Source organism: Dasypus novemcinctus, chromosome 1, assembly GCF_030445035.2.
Source record: "Dasypus novemcinctus isolate mDasNov1 chromosome 1, mDasNov1.1.hap2, whole genome shotgun sequence".
In the NCBI taxonomy this organism is placed as follows: Eukaryota; Metazoa; Chordata; class Mammalia; order Cingulata; family Dasypodidae; genus Dasypus; species Dasypus novemcinctus.
In genome coordinates this window covers 156546418-156565979 of record NC_080673.1, presented here as the reverse complement: position 1 = coordinate 156565979, position 19562 = coordinate 156546418, and the positions used below count along the sequence as shown (strand labels likewise).

At 36.6% G+C, this 19562-nt stretch overlaps 1 protein-coding gene across 6 annotated transcripts in view; it reads right to left on the bottom strand.

Annotated features, from left to right (window-relative positions):
• FRYL (FRY like transcription coactivator) overlaps window positions 1-19562 on the bottom strand; it is a 252518-nt gene that overhangs the window by 162452 nt on the left and 70504 nt on the right. Inside the window, exon 1 of one of the 6 annotated variants that reach the window (XM_058298937.1) lies at window positions 3542-3712. The exons of 4 other annotated variants lie outside the window; for them this stretch is intronic. In XM_058298937.1, coding sequence (XP_058154920.1) covers window positions 3542-3614 — 73 coding nt within the window. In that variant the 5' untranslated portion in view covers window positions 3615-3712. Of the gene's footprint in view, window positions 1-3541; window positions 3713-19562 lie in introns of those variants that run through there. One more of the 6 variants, XM_058298942.2, reaches the window with a different exon arrangement.

The following is a 19562-nucleotide window of genomic DNA, read 5'->3' as shown; positions in this document are numbered from 1 at the left end:
GCACAAAGACAAAATCCTGAATTTAGGCCATATGAATGTCATTTCACTTTTGTTACTGAAAGAAATAAGCCCAGCTATAATCAAACTTCAACAGCACTGCATTAACATTGTGCCAGCTAACCAGGCCCTCAAACTAGCAATTAATATAAAATATAGCATTCAACATTAATCATGCAAATGTATCTTATAAAATGTATCTTTTAACTGATAAAAGAACTATAATCATATACACTGATAGTAAGTTATATGCAATGACAAAATCATACAGGTATTTAAAAAACGTAATTTATTTTAGGGAAAAGTTATTTTCCCTTTTTTTTAAAAAATGAAAGCTATTAACAACTCAGATTTTTCTCTGTTCTTCCCCCATGAAATTCAGCCAGAATTTAGTAAAATATTGATTTTTTTGGAAATCACTAGGGTATCATTTTATGTCTTCCTGCTTCAGGAATCGTTCCCCTGAGAGACATCAAATAGCATAAGGGAAGTCACATATTTATCCTCCTACCTTCTTTGCTATTATACATTCACACCAACAAAAATTACTGCATTCCTACGTGTTATCTTAGTTGTCTGGCACATTTACTAGAATTTAAATAAGCATAAAAACTAAGTAGACAAAATATACTAAGTATACAAAGAAAAGCAAAAGACAATCAATCTCTACCCTCCGGGAGCATACATTCCAATAGCAGAAAAAACATCAAGAAGGTGATAAGTTTATTCTAAGAATTATGTTTAAAGTGAAGAACAGAACAGATAAAGCATTAACTCTCTGGCTGACTCCGGAAGAGGGAGTCTTGAAAGATGATCAAGAATTCCTTAATAAGGCAGAAGGGGGTGAAAGGGTGCACCCAGGTAAGGTAGCAGCAGAGGCGGAGCCTCAGCCACCGCAGGAACTAGGTAAGTGCGGCAAGACAGAGACTAACAAAATGACCAGGGGCTGGGTAACGAAAGGACATATGCAATGAGGGATAGAAAGGTTGTGAAGTAAGCGATGGAGAGACACAACGAGTAGGCATTTTAGAAGGAACACTTGGCAGCAATGTAGAAGGTAGAAACAGACAAAATGGAAGTTACAGCAATAAGCCAGGTAAAAAAGAAGAGAGAAGCCTGGACTACTGCAGTGGCTGTGGTAACTGAGAAGGCAGGAGAGACTAAGGAAATTTTAGAAGGTGGAATGACAAGCTTTAGTAAATGACCAAAATGACCAGGGATAGGCACAAGAGAGGCGTATTGCCTGACCCTCTGGTTTCTGGTTCAGGAGAATGGATGGCAATCTAGTCTACCACAGCGGGGGAACAACCTAGCATTCAAAACCAAATTAAAATTCCTTTTCCTCTAAGTCTTTTCTCACCCCTGTAGTTCAGTATGATTCCTCCCACCTCTGTACCTCTGTATTCTCTTTTTTCTTCATTTATAAGTCATCAGTTAAGTCATAATATAAATGCCACATTTCTTGTCTAACCCCCCTGCTGTTAACTTTTCATTTAAATTTACTCTCTCCGCCTAAATGCTACACTGCTTGAGAGCAGAGATCACATCTAATACTTTTTAATATTTGCAACAGCACAATATATAGTCAATAAATGTTGATTATTCAAAAAAGTATTGGTGTCATGAAAACATCCCTAGAGAAGAGACAGCTAACTACTGTACTTTTGTAGTTGTAGTGTCTTAAAAATATTTCAAACTTTAAAAAAAAAAAAAAAAGATTAAAAAAGACATCTGCAGATGTTGGTGAAATAAAACATTTTTCTACCTTCCAAGACTAAGGAGACATGATTAGGACCTTATTGAGCATTGAGTAATTTCTTTTCAGTATTAACTGCCCTCAAACTGAAAAAACACCATCAAGAGATATAAACTATAAATGCCCCAGGGAATGGGATGCCCACAGACAGCTAAAAACAAAGGCTTTACAAACATCTATTTTTGGTTCACTCTTGGTTTCAGAGAATATGATTAAATGAGATTTGGCTGTAGTTCGTTACAGGGTCCAGGTGGTAAAGCAGAAATATTTAAGTGGTCACAGAACAAAATAACTACATAATTCACAAGTTCCTCAGCAAACTAAGTTCTTACAAGAAGACAAGTTGCTGAGATATAATCCAATACATTGTTCCTCTATAAAAATCCACTATTTCATTTGCGCTATAAAATTTTCCTACTATTTAAAAAAAGTCATCAGTAAGGAGAGGGCAAGTAGACAGAGAGAGGGGGAAAGGTGTAAGAAAGGTAGATTAGAAGTCATTGTCTAGTTTATAACAGTAAAAATGTATTCTCTATTATCTCCCTTTCAAGAAGTCTTTTAGTTAGTAGTTACAATTCTCCCAATATTTTAACAATGTATATATTCCCTTAGAAACTTTCCTACAACTAAGAAAATCCTCTGTCAACTGGCACAACAATCTCTTCACAAGAATTACTTACAGATCAAAAATAAGAGGAATACGGAAATTGTGAATACAGCATATTTGGCATCCCACATACCTCCTCTTATTATAGTCAACGAGGTTTTCACCACCAACATTTAATCTGCCATATTGTTTGCTTAAAAAACAAAACTACAACAAATATTTGCTAAAGAGTTAAGCTGGAAAAATTTTCAATGTAGTCCCTCATATTTTATTCATCCGTTTGCTCAGGCACATGCAGTCCAGTTGGGAGCAAGAACAACCAGGCTCTAGTTCCTGTTCTTTTCCACTGTATGACCTTGGAAAAGTCACAGTTTTTCTACAGTTCAGTTTTCTTTGGGCAAAACAGTCACTGAAATGGGATCTACATTTGCTCACTTCGTGGATTTACTATATTATGAAGATAATTTTGGCAAAAAGAAATAAACTATGATAAGAAATAATTTCTATAACTACATGGAAATCTCCAGAGGAAAAGTACTACTGCAACTTACTGGAAATATAAAGCAAAATCAATATTTCTGCCAAATCCACATGTTAGGAAGGGAGTTATGGACAAACTAGCTTAATCACATTAATTTAATTGACTTGACTAAACTTGAAATATAAGTACATCTTTCTAAATGTTTTTTATTAGAAAATTTACTACATATGGAAAACATTCACTGTAATTTCAATTATAAGGAGAAAGTTATGATAACTGTATTAAACTGTCTGATACTTTCAAATAGCTGATGTTGCTTCAAACAAACATTTTATGCTAAGAGAACTATGGACCACTACTGTACCGGTATCAGATAACCCTGCAGAGAGTGGAGTCTGTCATCTTTTTCCCCCATTTGTGATCAACTGCAAGAAACTTTGCCAGAATGATACAAATTAACAAGAGAACCAAGGCTGGCACATTTTAGTCAAAGAAAATTTAACCAATATGACAACGACCACGGGGCATGCATGCACACACCTAGATTTTGCATCCAGTTTACTGATTAGCATTCAAGAAAAAATTCGTCATGTTATTTTCAACAGTGTTCATTCTATTTGGACAGGTCTGAAGAATTAGCATGCAAGGAATGGCAATGATAATACCTCAGCATTTCTCCCCGTGAGGCATGTATACTTACAGCTGCTGCTCCAGGACTTTAACAAGGACTTCATGCTAATTTCAAAAAACACTGAATCCTGTAGACTCAACATTGTGTCCCAACTGGCTGCAATCACAGCACAGCAGCACAGCAGCAGGGCTTTGTTGATCTATCTCTCCAGCCGTTGTCCCTTCTCTTCTCACAGGCAGCAGAGTTTTGGCCCACAGTGCCTCGGCTTCATTACCATGCAGTCTCGCAGTGACGCACAACTATAGTGGGAATGCTGCTGAATGCAGATGAACTATCCGGTTGAAGAAAAGCTGACAAGTTTATGGTAAGTGCCCTGAAGGACATCCTCACCTTTCTTTATGTGGACAGACACACTGCCAAAATTATCCTGTGTATATTCCTGCTATCTGTCTTGATGAGCAGTGTCTCCTGCTGCTTTCAGTGTGGTCACTACTAGTAAATAGACAAGGGTAAAGCTCTGCCCTTGGATGCCAACTTTTCTCACTAGCTAAGGCCTTAGAAAAAATAAAAAGTGAATTAGAATCTCTTCCTTTAATAGCTGACAAAAACAAACAAACAAAAACAGTGGTATTTATCCTACTTCAATATCAGTCTTCCCTAGGTGGTTTTTAGTAGTAAAATCTTCCTACTGCTCTACACACACAGGCTTAGTAAGCAGGGACTTTCTCGGCATGCTTATGCTGATGCAGAGCCCAATGTCTCACTTAGCCCGCTGGAGATAAAGCTGGCTAATTGAATGAGAAGATGACGTAATGAACACCGTGGCCGAGCGTCCATCAGCCCTCTAAAACTGCTTGGCTCAGGACAAACTTTCCTCTGCTGTATGCAACTTATTCCAAAGAGATAACTATTCTAATACTGGATTGTTCCAAAACTCTTCTATCCTTAATACAGAGCATAATTCCTCTACAAATCTTGCGTTCAAAATCTTAATGTATAGTGGGAAATCCTCCGGTCAAATAAAAGACACATTTTTCAACCTTTATTCAACAGAAACTGTTTTAAACTGAAAGTAGACACTACTAAAAGGCTAACTGCTCTTCAAAATAGTACAAAAATTTCACAACGTAAGCAATACATACTTTAAGAGAATTTCAAGAGAAAAATATCTCGACCTTCTCCTGTCAGTGGAGGCATGTATTCCAAGTTGTTTTTTCCAGATGTGGCAATATATTTATACTGACCCATCTACACTACTCTATCTCTTAAATACCACAAAGAATAAGTGAATTCAATGATAAGTCATAACTGAATAAATCCATTCATAATCAAATGACCAGACTATTTAGAAGCTAAAATAACACCTTTCCATGAACAAGTATCATCCAAAAGGGGTAAAGATCATCACATTCAGTAAGAGGTATTCAGTGGCAGCAGTTAGGAGAGTGGGAGGGGGTAGGGAGGAGGGCAGATAAAGGTCAGGAAAAGGAGGTGGGAGGTTAAGGAGGGAAAGGGGGGGGGGGGGTTGGTTGGGATTTAAAGCAGTATTTCTTCAGAGCAGTCCAAGAAGTCTTGTAAAAGTCTGGGCCACTCCTACTCTTGACTAGTCCCCAAAATGAGATTCAAATCAGGACTACAAAGGCTAACCAACACTGAACTCTGATGCAATGCTATGATTCAGGCATAACTTCTTGTTCAAAGACAACCTCAGGACCAGGTTAGACCAGGATTTCCCAAAGCATGTTTAGTGGAACACAAATACCTTAAGATGCTACATGAATAAAGGGCATGCTGCAGTCCCAAAAACTACCTAGCACATTCCCATTCTTGCACATTCACAATGCTTATCAGCATACAAAGGATCTGAGTTGGACAGAAACCAGTTCAATTTTTCTTTTCAAAGCACTCCACAAAGCAGGTGGACAACACAATCTTCTTTTCCCCAAACAGTTTTCAACAGATCCAAGGAAAAAGATGCTCTAGACCCAAAACAAACTACACTGTTAAAAACTAAGCCCAGAACTAAACCATATCAGCAAGTAACAAGTTATTAGGCATAAACCCAGATTTTGCCACATTTTCTCCAGATATTTTGCCACATTTTCTCTACTATAGTTTAAACCTATTAGTCTCACACAAATCTTAAAAGCCACTAAATATTATTTGGTTATAATGTCCCACAGAAGTAACTGAGGCTCATTCCTCAGTGTTATTTTATAATAAACCTTTATAAAAAACAATAAAACTGAACTGTTTGTCCTACAGAACATATCACAACTTTTTTTTTATTTTGCAGGGGTCAAGGGTGGTGGTGATAAATAACAGGTGATTTGCTCACAATCTTTAAAAAAAAAGATGGATTTGCTTCTGCTTACGTTTCGCCCACATGGGTCTAAATATACATACTGAAACCTAAAGTTTCAATGAGTTTCAATTAAACCTAATCACTGGATTACTACATATATAGTCAAAGCAAATCAATAGTTTCTTTGGGACACAGATGCATAAAATTAATTCCAGGGCTTATTTTGGATGTTCCATTTTACATCAGGGCTTTCTTTTACAGAGGGTAGATAAAAATGGCACTTTCTATTTACACGCAGAATAACTCAATGGGCTCATGTGGACAGAATGTGGCTCTCTCTGAACTTTGAAAGAGATGTAAAGGATAAAATAAGCAGTGTTACCATTTCAAATATTAACCACAAACATCGGAACAAAGCTAATGGAATAAGTGTTTTCTTTCTAGCCCTTCCCAAACATTTCATCACCTAAATCACTTAAGTATTCACTACCAAAACTATATATCCACCCAACAATCAATTTTGAGGACTGTTTCAGTGGCAGAGTCCCACTGTGTTCTGAATACTTTCTCAATCTTTTTCTAATTCTATTTCCTGTTTTTATATGATACAAATAATAATACTCCTATCATGTTCATATGAGTTCAAACAGACTCAAAACCTAAAGCTTATTGCAAGCTTCTCAAAGGATACACTTCCATATTATTCTTTCTATAAATTCAGAATTCTCCAAGTGTTTCATACACACACATACATATTTGATATAAATATATTTAGGATCCTCAACACAAATCTTTTCTAGATGGCATATCCTTGGCAAATCAGAAAAATCTATTTTAGATTATTTCCTACAACTATATTCCGCCCCGCCCCCCCCCCCCCCGCCTTGGATTATAGTATATTAAAGGATGCCTTTTAAGTGGTAAGATTTAGAATATTTTTAAGAAATACACAACTTCAGTACCATCTGCCCTTTACTGAAGTCCTGAGTATTGGTTACAAAAGATAACCACAGCATTTCTCCTGCCCTCAAGGAGTTAGAAATTAGGTTTCTCTCTTTCTTTTAATCAATTTCCATTTAATTCTATGACCATTTCACTGGCATTTTAAGGATTCAAGGAATTAGTATACAATATTGCTATAAAGATATGGAATCTGAGCAAATTATTACTGAATTTATAATGAACTCTGGGCTTAACTGAAAATATATAATTCAATGCTCTGGCTATCCAAAAGGAAATAAAATTCTTCAATTACTAATCCATTCTGAGGAAAAGAGTGTAAATACATGGACTATCCCTCATTTTAGTAAGTCTCTAAAAGTCTCAAAAACTATTAAATTTGAATCAAAAATAACCCTATGTGGGAAAAATTAAAATTTGGCAAGTTTTGCTAAGTCAAAATGTCAAATACTCTATCACATCTAGACTATTATTTAGCCTCCACAGATTTCAGCCTCTTCAAAAAGTCCTCCTCCTACCTGGAATTTAGAAAAGAGTTTGAAGGGCTTTAATATGAAAGAAAAGTGCTTTCAAAAAAGAAAAGAAAATGCTTGCAAAAATGACTTCATACTTTGCTTTAAAGCTTCATTAAATAATGCAGCAAATGTTAATAGCAAGTATCTATAATTATATTTGTAGTTTATATTTACTTCTTACTGTGCTTATTTCTTAATTCTACTTACTTCCTACTTAGTACTTACTTCGTTCTATATTTCCCAAATTTCCTACTGTAAATGTTTTTTTAACATTATTAAAATTTTATTCAAAAAGGAAATGGCTGATACACAAGATAAGCCTAAAGCATCTTGTAATGCCATAAAGTAAGGAAGTGCTCAAAACACAAAATAATTAGTTGTGTTAAAGGGACACAGGAGCCAAAGAAAGAGCTCACAATGGCCAAAGCTGTAATAATTTGAGCAAGAAAATAAACAACATAGTTTTGGAATATAAGTCAAAGTATAAAAATAAATATTCGTAAGTTTATAATGCTATAATTAAATGATTGAATAAATAAATAAATGGGGGAGAAAAGACAAATTAAATGGTTGTTCAGATAAAAAGTTAACCTAACAGGACTGACTGCTATTCTTTGAAAAGGTCTACTCGCAAGGTTGGCCTATGGCTGGCATCTGGGAACGTGAATTTCTGGAGTGTCCCCACCATTTCCAGAACTGATAAGAGTGGCTCAGCCTCTCTACACTAGTTGTACAAAAGATAATGGTTTAGGCTGAACACCTGCTTTCCTTTTAGGAGTTTGAAATTTGGAAATGTTCCAGATAGGTGGTACATATGAGATCCCCCAAAAAACCCTAAGCACTGAGTTTCTAATGAGTTTCCCCAGTTGGCAACATTTCGTATGTGTTGTCACAACTCATTGCTGGAGGAAGGAAGAGACTTCTGTGTGATGCACTTGAGAGGACTCTGGACGCATGAGCCTAATTTCCCTCAGACTTCATTCCATTCACTATTTCCCTTTGCTGATTTTGTTTAGTATTCTTTCACCATAATAAATCACGGCTGTGAGGACAATTATATGCTGAATCCTGTGAGTCTTCCAACAAATCATCAATTCTGGGGGTGGTCCTGGGGACCCCAACACACACATTCATTAAGAATTCCAAATAATTTACAAAGATACCTCACCCTCAAGGGAGTGGAGCATAGCTTCCTAACCTTTGCATGTGGGCTACACACAAAGACTACCTTCTAAAGGGCTCAGTAGGAAAAGCAGAGGGAAGAGAGTAACTTTACAGTGGAGAAACCTGACAAACACTACCTCGGCCAGCAGATCAAGGCTAACATCAGCAGTCACTTGATATCAAGAGCCATATCAAGTATGTACTCTTGATATGACATAATAAGAATGGTACTTTACTCTGTGGTCTTCCTCCCCAAAACCAATCACTATAATCTAACTATGAGAAAAACATAAGACACACCAAAATTGAAGAATAATCTACTAAAAAATTGATACTCCTCAATGTCATCAAAAACAAGAAAAGTCTAAGAAACTATCACATTATGGAGGAGACAAGCAACTAAAAGTAAAGTGGTATCTTGATGGTATGTATAGGCAAAATCTTAGGAAATCCAAATGAAATATGAACTTGTAGTTAATAACAACATATTAATATTGATTCAATTAGGTTAGTGGTTATGTAGGGCTGGGGAAGGATAGAGATATTGAAAGGTGACTGCTAAGGGGTGTGGAGTTCTTCTTTTCGGAATAATGAAATTGTTCTGAAATTTTTTGTGGTGATGAATACATAACATTGTGATTATAGTAAAAGCCATTGACTGTACACTTTGGATAGACTGTTTGATATGTGAATATATCACAATAAAACTGCTCCAAAAATACATAATTTTCATTAATTTGTGAAAAATATACCACAGTAATGTAAAATGTTAACAGCAGAAACTGAGTGTGGGCCATACAAAAACTCTCTGTACTATCCTTGCCACTTTTCTATAAACCTACAATTACAATTACCCTAATATAAACATTTATTCTAAAACAACTTTAATTACAGGCTCTTGCTACTGGACCTGATGGAATAACTGGATCTGGCCTTACCCCACAGCCATAAATGACTAGAACACTATACAAAATATATGATCAAAGTTTTCACATACTGGACAACAGGCAGAGGAAAACGAAGATCCCTGAGAGAAGGAACACAAATGAAGAGAACACTATGATCCCCAACTCCCCTCAACTTTCTGCCTAGAGGCACCCTCCAGACTACAGTGCAGAGAGGGGGATTCTATGCAGTCTCAATGAAGTGGAGAGACAATTTGAAGAATGGAAAGTCTAAGCTGGCTAGAATTTGCAAGGCAGAGTACCAGAGAGGAGAAAGCTGTCTGGAGAGAAGTCTTGAGATCTGCATAAAACTCTTTGAGATTACAGCCAGTTACCAAGCTGCACTAACTAACATAAGGTAAAACTCCATGAAGCCTAACAAAGAATGACTGCAGAGCTGGAAGCCAAACATTTCCTGGAGCTCACTCAGGACTTGGTGGGACTTGAACTCCCACCAGCCAGAGTAGAAATCCTCACTGAATACCCTGAGCATTCTGTAGATACCCCAGAAGGGTCATGCCTTAGTAGTAAGGGTAAAGGCTACTTCAAATTCTCCTTAATACAGCTTGAAAGGATCCAAATCGAGCCTCAAAGGATCATGCTTATTTCTAAGTGTAGAACTGCCTTATAGAACAAAGAACTACCTTCTTTAAAATAATTTAACATAGTCCAGCACTCAACAACATCATACTCACAATGTCCAGCGAACATTTAAAAATTACTAGATGTGTCAAGAAGCAGGAAATTGTTTGTTTTTTTAAAAAAGATTTATTTATTTATTTATTTCTCTCCCTTCCCCCCCCCCCACCCCGGTTGTCTGTTCTCTGTGTCCATTTGCTGCATCTTCTTTGTCCGCTTCTGTTGTTGTCAGCAGCACGGGAATCTGTGTTTCTTTTTTTGTTGCATCATCTTGTTGCGTCAGCTCTCCGTGTGTGTGGCGCCATTCCTGGGCAGGCTGCACTTTCGTTAGTGCTGGGCGGCTCTCCTTACGGGGCGCACTCCTTGTGCGTGGGGCTCCCCTACGTGGGGGACACCCCTGTGTGGCATGGCACTCCTTGCGCACATCAGCACTGCGCATGGGGCCAGCTCCCCATGGGTCAAGGAGGCCTGGGGTTTGAACCACGGACTTCCCATGTGGTAGACGGACACCCTAACCATTGGGCCAAGTCCACTGCCAAGAAGCAGGAAATTGTGAACCATCAAATCAGTCAATAGAGCTCATCTACAAGTGACAGATGATGGAATTAGCAAACAGAAATGTTTTTTAAAAAGCAATTATAAATAGGCTCAAGGATTTAAAGGGAAAAATAAGCATAATAAGGAGAAAAATAAAATAAGGCGCTATTTTTCTCTTCAAAGGTCTCAGTGACCTTTGGAACAACATCAAGCTGTCTAATATATGTGTAATTAGAATCTCAGGAAGAATAAACAGAAAATATTACTTGAAGAAATAATGGTCAAAATGTTTCTAAAATTGAAGACTATAAACCTACAGATGCAAAAATTTCATCTAACCCCTAGCAAGTATAAACATAGAGAAGCAGACTTGGCCCAACGGATAGAATGTCCGCCTACCACATGGAAGGTCTGCGGTTTAAACCCCAGGCCTCCTTGACGCATGTGGAGCTGGCCCATGCGCAGTGCTGATGCGCGCAAGGAGTGCTGTGCCACGCAGGACTGTCCCCCGCGGAGGGGAGCCCCACGCGCAAGGAGTTCACTCCGTAAGGAGAGCCGCCCAGGGCAAAAGAAAGTGCAGCCTGCCAAGAATGGTGCCAAGAATGGTGCCACAACAAGAGGCCGTAACGAAAAGAAACACAGATTCCCGGTGCTGCTGATAAGGATAGAAATGGTCACAGAACACACAGTAAATGGACACAGAGAGCAGACAACTGGGGGGGGGGGGGGAGAGGAGAAAAAAATACATTAAAAAAGAAGAATAAACCTATACAGTCAAAACACATCAAAATTAAACTGCAGAAAACTAGTGATAAAGAAAATAATGCATTCATATAGATATAGAAAAACAAAGATGAGAATGAACATAAGCATCTCATCCAAAAGTATACCAGTCAAAAGTTGTAAGTGCATTGTTTTAAAAAACTTAAAAAGAATAAAACGGCTGCCCTAGACCTCTACGTCCAGTGATACAGACTTCTATATCAAGTAAAAACCGAAAGATTTGTCACTAATAGACCTGCACTATAAAAAAACTGTTAAGGAAAGTTCTTAAAAGAAGGAAAATTATATGACAAAAACTTGAATTCAACACAAATGAAGGGTACCAGATAGGGTAAATATGTGAGTAAGTAGAAAAGACCTTTTATTTCTCATTTTGAAATTTCTCTGAAAGTTAACTGATGATTAAAGCAAAATGGTAACAATGTATTGTCAGATTTATAATATATGTAGAAATAAAATACTTGACTGCAATAGCACTAACAAAGGACAGGCAGGGAGAAATGAAGTATAAGGTTTTAAGGTTCTACATTATAAGTAAAATGTTATGCTATTATTTGAAAGGAAGATAGATTTAAACTCAATCATGTCAATAATTACACTTAATGAAAATGGTCTACAAGCTCCATGCCAGGTGCTAAAGGGATAATTTAGTGAACAAAACGATCTTTATGCCCTTGGGAAGGTTAAATCCAATGGTAGAGGAAAAAAAAGTGTGTGTTTTGTGTGTGTATGCACATATATAATTATAAACTGTGGTTAAGTACTATGAAGGCAATAAAGAGGGTATAGTGATGGAGAAAATCAGAGGAAACCCCACTAAAATAAGGTGATCAGGGAAGGCTGTGCTGAGGTAGCAATAGCAAATCTGAAATCTGAATTTTTTTTTTTCCTAGCTGTGAAACTTCTGAAGAATGAATCTTTATGCCAAATCCCAAAAAGAAAAATAGATAAAAACAAAGTGATTTGGCTGATCAGGGTTAGAGATCCAGAGTCCTATCCACTTGGTTCTTTCATCTGCCTGATGCGTTTTTCAACAAACCCCTTGAAAAATCTATAGGACTCCAGGAAATATTGTTGTTAGCAATGGGATGCTGTAGAAGGGTTTTGAGAAGGAACAAGGTCAGACAGGCCACTTGATTAACTAGGTAGAAAATGAACTTGAAGCAACACATTCAAGCTTACAGTGCGTCTAAATTGCTGAGGTGAAAGATTATGACTGAGAAGAAATTGGTATGCTGATAATAATTAGGAAAAAGTCAATAAGGATCAGAGAAGGAGGCAAATTCCAATTTCTCCTCATAGATATTTCTTGGTATATTTGGTGACTGACTGCATAGAAAAAGTAAATAAAGATGAAAGTGACCCACAGGTTTTTTACTCAGTGACTGCATGGCTGGTGTCAATAGTCAGGAGTAGGTCACATCAAGAAGAGTTTGGCTAAATCATTCTAAAACACAAAAGGGAATCAGGAATGAAGAGGATATAGAAACAGAAGAGAAGGAGGCAGACAACCAATTGCACAAGGTGTCTTGTCTATTTGAGGAGTGGAAAAATAGAGTTCATTATTTTCAAGTACTTGCAAGCAAACAATCACCACAAATTAATGAATTCAACTGACCTAAAGAAAAATAAAACAAAAAATAGAAGACAATAATTCAAATACAGCACTATGAGAGAGTAAACAAAATAAACAATCTGCTACAGAAATAGTTGGACTAGAATTCTGGACAGAAAGATTTTCGGTCATATGCAAATTAACAGCTTATTTTAGAAATATAAAACTGTTTCTGAATTAATGGTCATAGCTTGAAATTGGTTTCTATTTAATAAAGATAGGTTTTATACAAAGACCACAGATCAATATATTCACAAACTAGCAACATAAAAACAGTAAAGATGCATTTTAACTAAACTATAATTTTTGGAGTGGTTACCTATGCAGCAATTATGTTACTTGCTCATGCTGTAAGGTACAATTACTGTTACCTTTTTGACACAGGATATTTATTAATAGCCCAACGTTTTCCTAGCTTTTGGTTCAAATCCTTTTATATACTTGACGCATAAAATGGGGGGGAAATGCTTCCCCTGCTTAGAATGAAGCAGCCCAGACCCTGTAATCATACTCTCTTTTTTGTCCTTACAAACCATACCAATTTGCTATCATTTGGCACAGTGCTAAGATATTATTTTTTGAATGAAAAAATTCTGCTTCATCTGGATATATTTAAAATTGATCCTTGAGATCCTAAGAACTATAGACAGCAGAAATTATTTTTACCTGCCTAAGGACAAAAATTTTTTTAAACTGTTTTAAGTGGAAATCCGGATTTTTAAATTTCTATGGAAAGGCTAACCGGTTACAGGATTTGTCTTTAAAACACAATATATGTTCATTGCCCCAAAACAAAGAAGAATTTTTAATACTTAAATACTTTCACTGTCAATACATGCTATACAGATGTAATTGGAAGAACAGTGTGTTTTCATTACAATCAGTCAATCCTACTGGGAAAGAACAAGTAAGACTCTATGAACCATGAAAAGGGGAAATATAAATTTTATTGTCTAACCAGGACTTTTTGTTTTTTTAGAATGAAAATAAGAACGACCAAAAATATATCTGAAAAAGAAGTGTGAGCATGATCCTCCAGAGTACATGGAGACCATGACCCTCATGCACCCATCTAAGCTCACTATTTCCTGCCAATGCTAAGGTGGTGATAAAGGATAAAAGGAAGGGTCCAAACCAGCAGAGGTAAGGGAAGCATCAATAAATTAGAGGCAAACAAATGTACTGAAAAAAAAATATTTCACTTAGGAGGTAAAGTAGCAGCAGGGTTAATTAAGAAGAAAAGATAAAAATATTGTTCAGTAGAATTAAATGGGCAAGCCCAAAACAAAAAAGAGTGTGTGTGCCTGATTAACCTTAATCCTACTATACTGTATTAAAGACAATTTTGAAGAATATTACTCTTGTAATCTTAATATTCTTTAAAGCCCCCACTCCAAATATAGTCAATCAGAATCCAAGTGTATGATAAAGTCTTAAGCACATTAAAGTTTAAAAAGAGCCACTTAAAAAATATATCGATATAAAAATGCCATTATCTTCCTATGCTATTATTAGCACATATCTATACTTATCTTAAAGTAGAAATTGGAAAAATTCAGACGCCTAAGAGATGTTAAAGGGAAACTTTCTGTATTCCTTACAAAAAACTTTTCAGAGTTTAAATTTCTTTATCATGAAGACTAGAAATACACACCAGCTTATCCTTCTTCTTGAAGACAATGTGACAACTATAAAAAGTCATCAGAAGGCTTACCTAATCTTAAACAAAACACTGTAGAAAGAGAAAAAACCTTCAGAAGCTGAAATAAAAAACCAAGAAAGTAGGTAAGGTGACTATAATTTACACTGTAATCTTTTATATTATTTTGGATTATTGTTTAACAATCTAAATGAGTAAATTATGATGGAATGCTTGCTTTATTAGATGTCTTCATAAAATATAATTCTATAAGGAGAACTATTTCCTCTATTTATCATTGTCTTGACTTGTCATTTTTCTACAAATAATCACCTATTGTTGCCTTTATAGCTAATTTTTTAAAATTAAGACTATGTTTAATAAGTTTCTATGATTAAAATAAGACAATGTGATATTCTAGCCACATATGTGGCAGGTCAGGGTGGTAGGGGTGGAGTGGAAGGCACAGATACAGCCTGGTAGACAATGAGTTCCATTGTAGAAAGGACCACAGAACAAAATTACTTAAAAAAGAAAAATATTATTTATTTAAGCAACCACTTCAGAACTCCACATCATGATAGTAAGGTTGTGGTAAACAAACAATTGTTACCGTTGGCAAGGGGGAAAAAATCTGGCCTTCCACAAATAGTCACAGAATCACAGATTTTTTTATTTTAATGGAAAGACTTTAAAGATCGTTTAACAAAATCCCTTAAATTTTAGATGAGAAAACCAAAGCCAAGGAAGTTTAAGTTTAAGTGATACAGTAGATTCCAAGTCAAATTAAGAAATATTTATTGGCTATCTACTACAGGTAAAACCATTCCAGGTGTTACAGAAAATAAAAATATATTACTAGACCTCTTCTCCAAAGAGCTTTCATTCTCTACTACCCAGGTAAGATGCTTCTATGTAGCTCTCTGATGGTAGCAATATTCTTTCCTATAGTTAACCTGTAGTCCAAGTCTGGCCCAGTTTCTGTTTTTGTAAATAAAGTTATATTGGAACAAGCCAAACACACATTCATTCACCTGTCATCTCTGGCTGCTTTCGCTCCACAAAGTCAGGGCTGAGCAGCTGTGTGGCCTGTAAAGGCTAAAATTGTTACCATCTAGCTCTTTACAGACAAAGTCTGCTGACCCCTATTCAAGACTATTGATTGCTTGGTTTGAGGTTTTTTGTTTGTTTCATTCTTTCTTCTTCCTTTCTTTTGAAGCTAATGGAAGTAGGATGCTTTTGCCTCAGGAACCACTGTCAACCAAGCAACGTGCTGGGCAGCTTTAAAGGAAAAATCAGTGGGCTAAATATGGCAGCTGACAGCAGTCCTTGTTAAAACTTGATCTGGCAGGCAAAGGACAAGAACCAAAGGACCGAGGACTCCGTTTAAAAATTATGCAACAAATATTTACTAAACACTTAATAAATACCTGCCACTGGGCTAAGCTCTAGAGTCACCCATGTAAATAACACTAATTCAGTTCTCAAAGAACTCGCTGTCTGGTAGAAGAAATAATACTTTTTATATTAAATGGAATAATATAAGAAGTTAGTGGACAGTAAGTTAAGAGTCCTAACACAGAGAATAATTAACTGAGGTTAGGGATAGAGGGGAAACTATTCAACCCCAAGGACAGTCATCCAGAGACTTCTGTTCCTCTGCAGAACTCCAGTTTCTGGAAGCCACCAGAGAAGGAAGCTTAAAACTATCTATAGCTGCCTCAACCCAAAGGCCTCTACTTGTACCTGGGTGGAGTTAACCCTTGGACTCTATATTGCTTCCTGAATTCCCTTTATAGCACATTTTATTTTTGGTTAACCTTTCTAGTATATTCCTTTAGTTACTTTTTAAACTTAAATTTAGTTTTGTTCATCTTAACCCATTTTACTCTTCCTTTTTTTTAACCTAGTCTTTATTATTTTCTCTACTTTCTTCTGATAAAGGTATTATTTTTTATAATCTTACTGATTCATCTTTTTACACCATTCTCTTACTATTTTGGTAGGTTTCGGCTAACATTTACTTATTTTTTTTTTCTTACTCCCTTTTATTTGTATTTTACCTTAAACGCATTATCTCCTTCCTTTTGCTTCTTACATGAGGGATAAGCAAGGATGAGCATCAAACTACTCAGCCACCAGTAAAGACAGTAACTGAACAATCAGAGCAGGTTCAGTCTCTGAGTGGAGCTGGGTGCTGGGGATCCTGATGTGCCTAGGATCACTGGTTCCCCTTCAGCTGCTGAACCTGGAGTGACCCAAGAGGGTCCTGGTATGGAAGAGGGGGAGTTGAAGAAGCAGCATTTGGGGAGGAGGTTCAGAGCAGTGGCTAAATACCAACCAATAGGAGGCTGAGGTATTGTAACATTTTTAACAACTAGCATCACCATACCAGCACATACTGGATAAATAACAATTCTGTGATGAGAAAACAGCAGTGAGTGGGAGAGCGCGCAAGCTATTCCAGATCCCTAAAAAAGGGAGACAGACACATTCTTCACTTTAATTAAGTTCCTTGCAAGTAAGTCCTTTTTAAAAGTCAAAGAAACAAAGACCTCGACCCTAACTCTAACCATACTTAACTGCCCCCATTTTTAAAATATACATCCACATAACTTGGGAGACAGTCTATAATACCCTTCTTAAGAAATGATTAGGCTAACTTAAAAAACGGCCAACAGAAACTACTGAAGTAATGTTGTTGCCTTAACTTCTAAAAACCTTTGTATCTGAATCACACAGTCATTGGCCAGTAGCAATTTGGAAGAGCATACCCTATAGATAAAGAAGGAACAGGAAAAATATTGCAACTTAAGCCCCATGAACTGTCATGTAGCCATAAACTATATGCTAAAATATTCTGGAAGTATGCCCAATAAAAGACCTAGACCCAATTCCTAGAATATTTCTATTACTGACTCCTCCAAGGATAAGTTCTAATTAAATTTGATTCATCTTCCTCCAAGTAAAACACCCAAACATTTTTTTAATAACAGTAGCCATCATTTATTGAACTATGTGTCAATATTGTTGACAATTTTTGAATCTTGAAGACAATACTACAAAGAAGATGATACTCCAATTTGCAGAGAAGTTACCTTGCCTAGAAAAAGGAAGTATCCTGAGTAAGGACACACAACCAGTCACTGGTAGAGCTCAGCTCAATATGGATCAAAGCCCACTCCTTTCTCAACACTTCATCGCCTCTGCCTCTTCACATCTGTACATCTTCCCAATACCTCTTCTTTATCATAAGCATTCTCAAAAGATTCAAAGAATCTTCTCCTCTGGCCTACAATAATTACAGCCTGAAAAGTACTCCAAAGTCCCTCTTAACAAAGGGAATCCACTTAGTTTCATGACACTATGAAATTTCCATGCTTTCAAATGCCATTAGCATAAGTAGGAATTCCTGAACTCTTTTTCACATATGTCCACAGTGAGCACAAGATGCCATCTGGGTCAGGCTAGAAGTTCTACAGCAGACTGAGTATTATTTGGAAATCAGGTTCTTCAGTATATTACCCTGTCCAACAACCTTTTCATCACAGCAGAATTCCAAATGACTCTCCATCCCCTTTGGTCTGTTACCACCAGAAGCATTTGAAGTGCCAGAAGGAAACCTCATCTCAGTTTTTCCCAAAAACCTTCTCTGAACTCCCTATTATTAAATCACTCTTCACCCAATTCATCCCCTTCAAAAAGAAACTGGCCTGCCATGATATTCCCCTGCCCAATGCTGGGAGTACCAAACAAAAAAGGTATTCTGGAGAAAAACAACATGACCCCACAGCAATAGTTCTGCAAAAGTGGTTTTCAAGGGAAGAAGTGTAGCTCAGTGGTTTGAGTATATGTTTCCTATGTAAGAGATCCCAGGTTCAAACCCCAGTATCTCCACCCCCCAAAAAAAGACTATGTGGGGAGCAAATGTAGCTGAGTAGCTCGGTGGTTTAGCGCCTGCCTCCCTTGTTTGTATGAGGTCTTGAGTTCAATTCAGTACCTCAAAAAAAAAAAAAGGTTTCACCCATACTTCAAGGAGTTCTGAAGTTCCAGAGAAGCACCATCAGGCATCATCCAACAATGTCATTAACCATCCAAAATTCTGTAGATCACACACAACAAGGAGGAAAAACAAAGTTCAAAGAAACCACAGACAAAGGTTGAGTGACAAATTCAAAACAAAACTGAAAAGAACACTAGCCTTTAAGCTAATGGTATTTATGCTTATTTATGTAACAGCACCACCCCCTACTTCTTTACTAGTCAAATACACGTAGCAGCCACTAACACTCAACTTGAAGACTGTAACACAGCATAAGAATTTTAAACAAAGCGCTATATTTGGTTTGTCCCAGCTAGTAAGATGTGCCTAACACCTCAAAAGATAACACCCTATCTCACAGGTTTCAAGAGAACTTAGACAGACAATATTTACTTGCTTGACTCGTATTTAATGAGCAACTGCTATGTTCCAGGCCTTGGAATACATCGATAAACAAAGCAAAGTCCATATTCAACTTACATTCTATTTAAGGGGAAAACGTGGAGAAATGTACACTAAACAGGTAAATAAATTAGGTCATTTCAGTTATTAGTAATGCTGGATGAAAATAAAAACAAGATAATAACAATGCCCAGGCTATAGAGGGTACTCAAAAAGTTCTTTGCATACTTGATGAATTATAAAACTTAATGTAGGGAGCAGAGATGGCTCAAGCAATTAGGCACCTACCTCCCACATGGGAGGTCCCAGGTTCAGTTCCCGGTGCCTCCTAAAAGACACAATAAACAGACATAGCAAATGCAAACAACAAGGGGGTGGGGAGATATAAATACATAAAAAATAAATCTTTTTAAAAAATCGACACATTTGCATTAGTAATTATTCTTAATTTTTAAAAAAATCAATGTTATAATATGTATTTGGTAACAGTAGCATCCATTTATTCCTGATTCCAAACAGAATAAACAACAACAAAAATTAAGGTT